The sequence below is a fragment of the Artemia sp. Qi Xiang Cuo genome, chromosome 2, assembly GCF_049724085.1.
Source record: "Artemia sp. Qi Xiang Cuo chromosome 2, ASM4972408v1, whole genome shotgun sequence".
In the NCBI taxonomy this organism is placed as follows: Eukaryota; Metazoa; Arthropoda; class Branchiopoda; order Anostraca; family Artemiidae; genus Artemia; species Artemia sp. Qi Xiang Cuo.
In genome coordinates this window covers 66,661,766-66,673,898 of record NC_142795.1, presented here as the reverse complement: position 1 = coordinate 66,673,898, position 12,133 = coordinate 66,661,766, and the positions used below count along the sequence as shown (strand labels likewise).

Sequence of the window (12,133 nt, the reverse complement as noted above, 5' to 3'; positions counted from 1 at the left end):
GCAGTGAACCCAGCAACGATGACTCAGGGAAACTCCGCCCTGTAGTCAGCAACAGCAACAGGTAGCAGCAAGTACTATAAAATCAAAGACGAAATCAGAAGTTGAAGAAAAATTTAGCTAGAGAAAAGTGGAGATAAAAAAAAGTTGATCTGTCTTGGAAAGCAAAGTCTCGCAAAGTTATCTTGGAGACTTCACTGAAATACTTCAAAAAAATTCTTTGACAATAAACTTCTTGAGCTGATAGTTGAAGAAAATAACGTCTTTGCTTTTCAAACTGAGGGATACAACCTCTGCCTCACTGTCGAAGAGCTGAAAGTTTTCATAAGCATTATTCTATTATTGGGGATGATTAAAGTTCCCTATTATCAAATGCATTGGGAAGCAGCTACCAGATACGTTATAATTGTGAAAGAGGTGGGCCTAGAAAGACTATACAAGATCAAAAGTTTTCTTCATTTCAACAAGAACGAAAAAGCTAAGAAACCTGGAGAACAAGGATTTGACAAGCTCTACAAGATTCGACCCGTCCTGGGTCATATCCGTTCCAAATTTCTGGAAGTCAGCCCCGAAGAACACCATTCAATTGACGAGCAACTGATTCCTTTCAAGGGAGGAAGCAACTTGAAACAATATCTCGCAGAAAAGACGAAGAAGTGGGGAATAAAAGTGTTTACAAGAGCTGGTGTCAGGTTTTGTACTTGATTTTGAAGTTTATCAAGGTAAGGGAACTCTTGTTGAAGATGACATAGAGCCAGATCTTGGAGTTGGAGGCAACATAGTTTTGCGTCTCGTGAGCACCTTAACAGAGAAAATGAACTACAAGACTTACTTTGACAACTTGTTTTCGAGCTTGAAATTGAAACTAATGAGTTTGCTAAAAATTAAAGGATTCTCTTGTAATGGTACGTTGAAAAAAGCATGATTGAAGGGCTGCCCGTTCCTCACAAATGGTGAAAGGAAAAAACAAGAGAGAGGAACTTCCGATTAAAGAACTGACATTCTTTCTGGAGTAATTGTAGTGAAATGGTTACAAAACAACACGGTTTGCATGGCTTCGACATATACAGGAATCACGCCACAGGATACGTGCAAGCGCTGGGACGTTAAGGATAAATCCAGGGTTGACGCTTCAAGGCCAGCAATTGTTTATGAGTACAACCGTCATATGGGTGGCTGGTGGAGATGTGCCGAACTCATCTTTGGACACGAAAATGTTACATGAGAATCTTCTGCTGGCTTATTGACACAGCAGGCTGCGTTAGTTGGCTTCTTTTCAGGCCAGACGTCAAAGCGCTCACTTCAAGGACAGACGAACAGATGATCTTGAGAGCTTTCAGGTCTGAAGTTGCAGAAGAGTTGTATGCCTCAGCTCATGTGCTGCCCCAATGTTAACGTGGTAGACCATTTACAGGTGTCGAAGAAAGTCCCAGCCCCCTTCGAAATTGCAATCGAATCTAACCGGCAATATCTACCCAAGCCAATGGACTTGATCACTGATAAAAAAAAACTGAGAAGCAGAGCTGCTGCAATGAGTGCAAATCAGGATATACCACTTTTGACGTTAACTTTGATGATTCGTTCTATACTATAACACAAAAAAGTTGTAACGAAAAGAGGAAGGAGAGAACTGTCACCAGTCATGTGACGGATGAAACTTGTTGTCCCTATTTATAATGAACTATTCCGATCTTTTATGTAACTCCTACTAGATTGCAGCTACCACTGCAACTCCAACTACTGCTACAACCAAGATCTTGTATACGAAAATGCAGGATTTCACAAAAAATTAATTTTATAAACGATTTTCATATCGAATAAAAAAGGCTGTAGATGAGGCAATCTCCTTTAAAATGACCCATTAAACGGCTCTCTATGATATTCCAGTGCTCCGCTAGCCACAGAGGGAAAAAAAAAGGAAAAATATGCTTTCGATGCAGAATATCGTGGTTGCATCTACTTTGATTGTTTTTCAAGCCAATAGATTTTCCTTGTTGTTCAGGCCGAGGGACTGCAGGTTTCCTTTATAGTTTTCGGACAAGGCGGTTATATTATAGTTTTCGTGACATAACATATGACACTTGATTTGACATCATATCAGTGTCAAAGCTTGTCAAAACAAATGAGAAAAAAGTCCAGTTAATGTCGAAAAACATTAGATGGAGCACTAGGTGATTTAAACACTAGTAGAAGAAAAACATTGAAAACTGATTACAGTTTCAAGGACGGTTGTTGTGAAGCTACTGGGATAATGCAATGGATTAAAAAATATGTAAGTCGCCAATATTATCAGCTGGTTACGAAAAACAGTGTAATACGTCCAAGATACAGACAAGGTTTTTTTTTCAAAAAATGCATAATCTACACTTAAATTGGAAAAATTCCAAAACTATCAGAATCTTAAAATATTTGAGCAATTCAATAATTGTAAGACAACAACGAAAAAATTGCAAATGGTATAATTACGACCCTAAAAAAACTACCTAATTTTGGAAATAGCACATTTAAAACTTTATATCGTTTCAAAATAGTTACGATAACAAATGGTAACGAGGGACCAATGGCACCAGCCAGGTATATTTTCATCTTTGTTGCTTCTGCTTGGCTTGCCCTTTTACATGGACGAGAAGTCAATAGCCTATGTTTATTCGCCATGGTAGCAACGATAGTCCCTTGCAGGATACTCCGCTTGTCCACTTGACGCGTAGTATTATTTTGAAGGGGAGATGGGGGCAAGAATCGAAAAGAGAACTCTGATAACTGATAATTTTGGAGTTACAGATGATTTGATTCCTTTGAGAGAACTTGACTGAGAAAAAATCAAAGAAATTGGTTTTTATACGGAGTTAGTAATTTGGTTTCAGCTTGTTAGTTTGTCAGAAGTAGTTTCCCGTTAAAAAGTTGTCTTAATATAGTTGAAAAATACCATTTATTAGGCACCTTAGGTAAATTCCAGCAAGCTGTAAAATTGATAAAAGCTTTTTTTATAGCCTTTTTTTTACTTTAACCTTTTTCAAACAGAAAGATTTGCAGCAAGAAGCATCGTCAATTACATTAAACAGCAGTTCTAGTTTCAACCATGTTTTTTTCCTTTTTTTTTGTTTAATTTTCCGTCATCGTCCAAAATTTTGGAACCTCTTTTGCAGGTGTTGCTGCTCTTCGGCAAAAACAAAAACCAACAAAAAAAACCCAACAAAAACCAACAAAACAAATACAATAGAAATATCTCCTAACTCTCCAACAGAAGATCAAAATTGTTAAATCCGTTGTTTAACCTCCAGATATGAAAAAACCTTTTTCCTCTTCATCACTGACCAAATAAACCACTAGATTTTTTTTTTTTTTTTTTTTTTTATTTACTGGTGTAAAAAAATCTTTTTTACTTTTTGCTCTTCGGTGCCCTACCATTTTTATTTATTATCTTTTTAAAATTTTTAAAATTATTTTTATCTAAATTTTTTTTTTGTTTTTTTTTAGTTTGTGCCTTTTTAACTTTCTTACATTCGACACTTTTTGTTTTTTAGACTAATGAATGGCTTTGCCTTTCTGATATTGTTGTTTTTGTCATTGTTTAGCCAGTTTTTTAGTTGTTGTGCTATTTCTATGTCTTTTTTTATTATATGACCCCGAAATCCGAATTCGGCCCTTCGGGGTTTGTGATAGTCATTTTTTGAAATAAATATCTTATCTTATCTAAATCTGGCAACTGAATTCCTGCAACAAGCGAGTATTGTTTCTGTGCAAATATATGTCTAAATCTGAGGTACAAAAGCCAATCTTCTAAGTTGAACACATAGTTCAAGTGCTTAACCTGTTTGTGGCCCGTTTTCTTGGTAAACTTTTATGAAATGAAACAAGTGATTACTTATGGGTTTGGTTCATACAGCTTTTTTAAGAGGTTGCGCCTGCTAAGTCATTGGCAGGAACATGAGATACATTCCAGATGCTGATTATTATTAATTGTAACTAATTATACACTATTACCTTCATTCTAAATTTATCATTTTAAACATTATATGCGTTTAATAAGCAAAACACAAACAATTTATTTTTGTATTTATTTTTAATACTAAAAATCGACAATAATTTTTTTTGTATCTTGTGTATTGTAACACAAAAAACAAACAAATATCACACAAAACTACTTGTCTAATAAGAGAGTCATACTTCTCTTACCATTTACCCGTCCCATTTAAACATTTTTGCCTCTCAATTACTCGGACTATCTGTTTTGATTTTTTTCTACAATTAGCCATGTCTTGATGCCTCCGGAAAAATACTTGATTTCCAATTCAATTTATCAATTTATCCATCACCTCATATAATTGTCTTCTGAAACGCACCCAAAAAGAAGGTAGTGCAAACATTTTGTAACAAGGCAAAGTACCCATTTTAGACATGTTATCTTTTTACCATCACTTTTCTTGTAGCTATGCAAAAAAGAAAAAAAAAACCTACATAAAATGTACATAAAAAACGAAGCTGCAGTTTTTGACAAAACATAAAAATAAATATTATTCTAATTACAAATAAAATCAAAAATAAAATTTTTTATTTTATTTTACAAAATAATTTTATTTTTCAAATTTACCCTTAAACAGCTCTCTATGTCGTTCCAGTGCCCCACTAAAGAATGAAATTAACATGGATGTTCATTTTACGTGTCAACATTTTATTTTGTTTTGAGTTTCACTTTTATCAGAAAATATTTGTTACATAAAAAAAAAAGAATAAGAGCTTAATTGACAAAAAAAGAGGGACGGGAGGAGGGGTCACAAGCACCACCAGGAAAGCTTCTTCCGTTTAGCTTGATCTCTTGAGAACAATATATTTATAAGCGTTTTTATGAATTACCAACTTTAACTATTAAGGGGAATTGACCTGTCATCCTTTTATATTGGTACATATAATCATTGCAACTCGCGTCATCATATAAATTTGCTATTATGTCATTTATGGTTGCAACCTACGATCATGTCATTCATTATCTTGTATATGAAGATGCAATTTTTTAACTAAAACTGTATCTTATTTATAACATCATATTTCGGTCCTTATAAAAGCAAGTAGATATAGGAATTTTCTTTCAAACAGCTCTCTCTGATGTTCCAGTGCTATGCTAGCAGTGATGAAGGCCAAAAAGGGGCAGTAGTTCCTTCTTTACTAAGCTGCAACTGTCGCTGCAATCCTAATGACTCTTTGAGGGTTTTTAAGGGAGGGCTGAAATGTCAAAACACTTTTTCAGCTGTTATGTTTATATCTTTAAGGGAGGATTTGTTAAAAAAAATAATACTGCTCCTGTTAAACTGAAATCTCTTCAATTTTTCTCCAACAATTTTTCAACGGTAGTCACAAAAAGTCTAGTACACCGCTTTTGTCGTTTGAGAAGCTTTTTGGCTGGTTGATGGATAAGTACACCTAGAAGCCAGAGTTTGGAAACGTCATGCAAAATATAAAAGAAAGAGGAGGACACCCTTGGTATAGTCCCTTTGCTTCATTTACAATGGACTTGGAATATTTTCACCCTCTCATATTAAGCTCCACTTAGTGTTTTAGTTACTCTTTTGTTAACTTAAATGATTTTCTTTGTCTTTTTATTCATTTATGCACCGTTCTTTCTATGTTTACTGTAAAATAATATCGAAATAAATTAAACTGAAAATTAGGAAAGCAATCGTAGAAAATTTGGCATCTCGGCAGAAAGGAGGGTGGCAGGCTGTAGTCATGCCACAGGTCCTCCTTCTCCTTTGCATGCTTAGGCTAGGCACAGCACTATAATAAAAGAAACTTACATGGTCAGGAAATAGAGGCCGAGAAGACGGGCTGAGAGAGGTTTTGAAACTCGAACCTCCATGACCTCGAATTGGAGTTGAACTAGCCAAAATTTCATTACCTGCTTCACCTTCAAATGTGTCTTCTGCAATCGGAGAGTTGCAGGATGACGATTCGATTTTCCCAACAGCATTAATAGCTAAAAAATTTTAAACCTTGTTATTTCACTGGATATTCAGATCTTAAAACAGTCCTCATGGAGAAGATGAATTAATTCTAGACCCAGAAAATAAAACAACATGGAAATTCATTCTCACATTTCACCGCATTTAGCGGAAATCTAACAACCAGTCTCGTAAATGCCCTGATTACAAAAATGGGTGATCCCTTCTCCAAGCACACGCATGACTAAGAAACTCCTACTGGCACGACTAGGACAGTTACCTTTACTTCTCACAAGGCTTCCGGCCGCCTTTTTAGGCAGATGTACAAAAGAATAGAATTAAGACACTCTTTTCTCCCTTCAGAGGTAGGTTCGAGCTCCAATAAATCGTTCTGAACGAGATCCGATAAATTGTTCTGGTATAATATTGTGATGTATACATAGGTGCAGCGTTACCTAGCATCTTACTGTGGTTATACCCAAAAAAAGCCACCGGCAAACCTTCAAAGCTAGCACCAAAAATTACAATATTGGCGCAGCCTCCCAAAATATTATAATACGGAGAATGGGGCTGAAACGAGGTTTAGGAAGCTTCAAGTCCCTAGTTGGTGGTTTACTACACAAGAAGAATAGTGACCTTAACTAAAGTCTCTTTCTTCTACGACAAAACAGCAATAAATTTTTAGGCTTTAGAGGTTGTGTAGGTGTCTTTGGGCTGTAATAATAATTATTGGTCTTGGAGCAGGACCAGCGTTTTTTCCACTCATCTGGCTTCAGAAATCCAGATGATGCAGTGAAATTTGCTTAACCACAAGTTCTCCAGACCAACGGTATAATCACGTAATAATCATTGGAGGAGTGTAATTGCCAGGTATCCGCAACACCTGGCCCAGTCACGCGAGGTTTACGGTGACAAAAGCCAATATTTTTCCGGAATACTTTTACAGTCAAGAATCCAGTTGGCTTCCGATCGTCACAAGAGAGGATGCTTTGGTTTGTTTCATGGCAGGGGGATTGAGTTGACAGATAAAAAAAACATTTTTTTTTTGGGATGGGGGTGGGGTGTAAGGAGACTTTTAATGCATTACTAGGAGGACATGGGCAAAATAATTTTTACAATTTCTACAAAGAGTATATGCAACTTTTTTTATGCTTTTTATTTAACAGGTTTCTCTGCTAGTTGGAGGATATTCTGCAACGAGCAGACAGCTACAGCATTAAACAGTGCCCATGCTGTGACACCTTCTTTTAGAAGAAAAGTAATTTTTCTCATCTGAGGATACTTTCCACCTAAAGTAATAGTAAATTTCATTTTAGGGGACTGTTAACCCCACTTCAAACTTGGAAAATGATGTTTAGTCCTGATTTCTGGAAATATTTCTGGTCTACGCTGTTGAAAGCAAAGAGTAGCATTAAACCCCAAAATTAGCAGAATTTGTTCCGTATAGGAGGGGGGCTCCCCCTTCCTCATTCCCAACCTCTCCGTATGGTCATAGAAACTTTGAAGAATGCCCGTTCGATCGAAAATTGAAAGCTCTAGTCCTTTTGTATAAGTCAAAAATCTATTTCTATTTTGTGCTTTCTCTGTGGCTGCTCAATTTTGCGTGTGGGTGAATTTTCCATTAGGGGGAGGAATTATCCGGGGGAAATATTTCACGGGAGTAATTTTCCAGGGAGAAATTTCCTTGGAAGGGAATTTTACGGGGGGGGGGGGATTTCTGAGGGAAAAATTTTCCGAAAGAGAAAACACTGGCTCCCGTTTTCAACAGTGTGGCTTTTTTGTCAAAGAATCAACAACAATGAAGGGACACTTAAGATACACACCAGATTACAAGAAAGAAATAATATTTCAAGAAAGAAATAATATTTCAAGAAAGAAATAATATTTCAAGAAAGAAATAATATTTCAAGAAAGAAATAATATTTCTTTCTTGTAATATTTCTTGTAACAAAGAGCAGCTACATTTCTGACTTTCAAAACACTTTTAAAATAGAACTTTTTGTTTTGTTTCAGCCTTTCCTTTTGATTCTATTTCGTTAAAAAATGGATGCCTTCTTTTAAATTGGACATTGGTAATTTTTGAAGCAGTATTTTTAATTGGCAAATCAGTAAATGGTTTAACAACTATCTTTCTATACATTTGAAACAAACGGTTTAAAGGAATGATGGATAAGAAATAACTACGTAAATGACGTTCTATTCTTTAGAAAGTGTAGGGAAATGGTAGTTTTATTCTTATTTCTGGCAATTTGTGTTTATTGATTCATAATAATTCCTGTCCATTTTAGTTTGAATTATTACATGACTTCATTTTCGTCTTCGAGCTCTTAAATATGGCTCTTCAATTTTCTCCGAAAAACCTATTTTGGAAAATGTTTTATTAATTTGTTTTATTCGTGTTCTAATAGACATAATATTCATTAGTTAATTGTTGGACAATTCGTTAAGTTTTATTTTTTTCAGTTTTTCTGCTTAAACATTAAACGTTTGAAAAGCAATTATAATTTTTTACAGAATTTGAATATTCAGCCAAAACAATCGATAAGTCGTAAGTTTGTGCAGTAGCATTAGAATAATGTTTTTACTATATAATTTGGGTTGGATGAGGAGTATTAATTTAAATTAATACGAATTGAACATCTGCGTAATTCTTTAATATGGGTGAAGCCATCTTGGCCCCCAGCCTGTAGATAGGCTTGAATGTACTCGTATCTTAACCCACTATTTTGTTACAAGAATATTTTCAAGGTCTATTTGGTTGAAATTGTTTGTTTATTAATTGTAGACAAAATCATTATTGATTTCATGACCAGTAGAGGAATATTAAGAGCTTTGTAAATTAGTCTTTTATATTTTGCAGGTAACACGAATTGACGGAACGTAATTCTTTCCGAAAATTTTTTCTTCATTAAAGTTCCCTTAGTTCTTCATTAAAGTTCTCTTAGTCTAAATGTGACTTTAAAGGGATTAGTAAAACCCCATCAGTGACTTTCCTAACCAGCATTAAAAAAAAAAAAGTTTTTTGGTCTTTTTGAGTTCCATTTGGCCCAACACTTTTTTGTATTAGGTCCCCCATGGCATACTGACTTAGGGTGGTAAATTTCAAAGCCGGACAAGGCTCAAAAGTTTTATGACCCGTTTCCAGACCCCAAACATCATTGACTTACGCTGGTAAATTTCAAATAAGAAGCCATTCCAGCTCCAGTTTTTGGGGATCTAAAAAAAAAAAAAAAAAAAAAAAAAAAAAAAAAAAAAAAAAAAAAAAAAACTTGCATGTTTGTTTTAAAATGCACTGACGATGGCTTTTTTTATTTCTTGCAAGATTCTAACGAATTTTCTTTCTATTGATATTAGTAGAATTTTATTAGAGCACTTTATTATATATTTACAAGACAAGAAAATATATAAAACGAATGGAACATTCGAAAAGAAAATCTGAAAGGAAGAAGCTTTGTTTTCAATTCCAGTTGTTTGAAGAATAGTTCTGTTTACCAGATACTTTGAAATGGTAAAACTATTCTTTTAGAGCAATCAGAGTTCTAAGTAATTTAATATTTTGGATGTTATCTTTCAGATTAATTATCTGATACGAAATATCAAATAAGTAAACATAAAATATAATCTTACGTATTGCCAAAAGTAAAGGATTTGAAAATGAGAGACCATACCTTCCAAAAACTGTTCAAGATTTCTTGGCACGACTTTAACTTCTGGTACTGACTCAGAAGGCTCTTCCACTCGCATTACCTTTAATTCAGAAAACTGATTTTCAAGGAATCTATAAATAAATAAATGAAATCAAAAGCAAGAACTGTATGAATTGTCTTGATGTTTATGATGTATTTTCTTTAGTATGTATCTTACCCTGCTGTAATAACTCACATAAACATAAAAAAAGAATTAAAAGAAATAAAAATTCTAAAGGACATTCTAAACCCCCTATTCTACCTTACTTTGGAAATTAAAGAAGAAAATCTAAGAATCCCTTCTTCTTTTTATATATTTTACTTTCCCTTTAGCTACTCAATTTTACGAGTGGATGTTCAATTTCACTATTTTCCACGGGGCAATTATCTGAGGAGAGTGTGGGAGATGTTCCGGTAGGGAACTAGCCAGAGCCAATTATTCCTCGGAAACCATCAGTAAGCTTAGTTTTAATGACTAATTTATTTATCAAAATAGACTTTAATTAACAAGTTTCAACATCAAACATTTAGCAGCAACAAAGAGGAAATAAGAAGCAATTGCATTAATAGCAATCACAACTCTAAAACTAGGGTTTCCATAACAGTACGTACATCAAATCCATATATTTTGATGACGATTCTTATTATGTAGAATTCATTAAGTTTAGAATTACCCACTAAAGGTGAATGAAAATTACATCGCCAAATTCAGCATATAAGAGAACTAGACTGCATAGGTTTCAAAATCCCTATCTACAAAATCCCAAAATTTTTTATTTTTCCTGAGAAGGATGATCACAGATCCAGATCTGTAGCTTCTTTCCCCTTGGGTATCAAATCAACGGTCCTAAATCTCAGGCGTTGGTGCGTGAAGCCTTAAATAGAAAGAGGGCACTGGATGGGTATAATTTGCTATAAAAAGATTTGTTTTAAACAATATCCTTTTAAAACCATGGAAATGATACACCTAAAATAAATTTTTGATAAGATTTGTCTAAAATAGATTTGTCGCAAAAATTTGACGACAAAATGATCGAAATAAAATATGAATGAAAACCCTAAAGCCACTGTCAAACAGTTTGTGGTAACGAAATGTAAACAAGGAGTGACCAGATAGTAGCTCAATGGTAACCGAAAATCTATAAAACGGAATTTTGATGGCAATAGATACATAAAAAAATTCACATATTATGCTGATTTCAAATATAGAAGTATAATTAAGTTCAGTCTTAACCATTAAAGGCTACGAGACTGAAAAGATTTGCCTGATTTTCGAAAAAAGAGGGAAGCACCCCCTAAAAATCATAGAATATTAATGAAAATCACACCATCAGATTGAGGGTATAAAAAACCCAAAAGTAGAGGTTTCAAGCTCCTATCTGCAAAAATGTGGATTTTTCTAATTTTTTTTTGCCAGAAGAAAGGTCACGAATGCGTCTTTTTTTTTTTTATCGATCCAGTGGTCCTAGAATAGCGTGAAAGGGCTCATTCGATAGAAAATTAAAAGTTCTAGTGCCCTTTTTAAGTGAGCAAAAAGACTGGAGAGCAATTAGGCCACCTCCTCCACCCCTTTCCCCCCAAAATCGTCCGATCAAAAGTTTGAGATAGCCATTTTCTTCATCATAGTTGAAAAGCCCAATAACTATACCTTCGGATATACCATTACCCCCTCCCCCCACAGACCCAGGGGATTGGTCTTTAAGTTATAAAATTTGCCTATTGCTTACGCATATTATTTGTTATTGGGAATTATGCATACGTTTTCGGGTGGGGGCGACGAATTTTCTGCAGGGGGTTTTTTCCACGGGAGATTTTCTCATGGCGAGGGAAGTTTCTAGGGGGTCAACGAGTCAGGGGAAATTACAAACTGGGGAAGTTTACCACAGTTCCTATACAAAATTCTTTTTAAATGTCTTACTTTCTCTTTTCCGTCTCAATTTTACGCGACGAGTTGTTAAGGGTAATTGTCTGGGGTAAATTCTCTCCGGGATTGAAGTGTCTAGAGGATATTTCCATGGGGAGGGGGATTTCTCTGTGGAAGAGGGGCCAGATTTTCGGGATTAAAAAAAACGATCAGAAATTAAATTAAAACGAACAGACATGTTTTTCAACTGAAACTAAGGAGACAAATTAGAACTTAAGACGAACAGAAATTATTACGTATATGAAGGGGATTGTCCCATGCTCAACACCTCGCTCTTTACGCTAAAGTTTGAATTTTGTCCCAATTCTTTAAGAACGACTCCTGAAACACAAGGGTCGTTTAATTGGAACAATAAGAAGCTTTTTTAAAAGTGCAAAAAAAAAAATTACCGTGAAGAGCGAGGTAATGAGGAGGGAGCAATTCGTTTCATATACGTAATAATTTCTGTTCGTGTTAAGTTATAGTTTCACTCCTTACTTTTAGTTGAAAAAACAAGCTTTTTTAAATATTTAATCTACATACAATGATATTTCCTATTTTTCTAGAGGATGACGATAATACATAAGTTGTTGGTTTTTCCCAGGGGTGAT

The 12,133-nt window shown here is 34.7% G+C and overlaps 1 protein-coding gene across 2 annotated transcripts in view; it reads right to left on the bottom strand.

The window, feature by feature from the left end:
- The window catches only part of LOC148955523 (uncharacterized), a 93,989-nt gene that overhangs the window by 36,393 nt on the left and 45,463 nt on the right, over positions 1–12,133 (bottom strand). For both annotated transcript variants that reach the window (XM_089102681.1, XM_089102684.1), the window contains exons 5-6: positions 9,602–9,711; positions 5,790–5,968 (exon numbers count right to left, since the gene is read on the bottom strand). In XM_089102681.1, the coding sequence (XP_088958807.1) occupies positions 5,790–5,968; positions 9,602–9,711 (289 nt within the window). The remainder of the gene's footprint in view (positions 1–5,789; positions 5,969–9,601; positions 9,712–12,133) is intronic.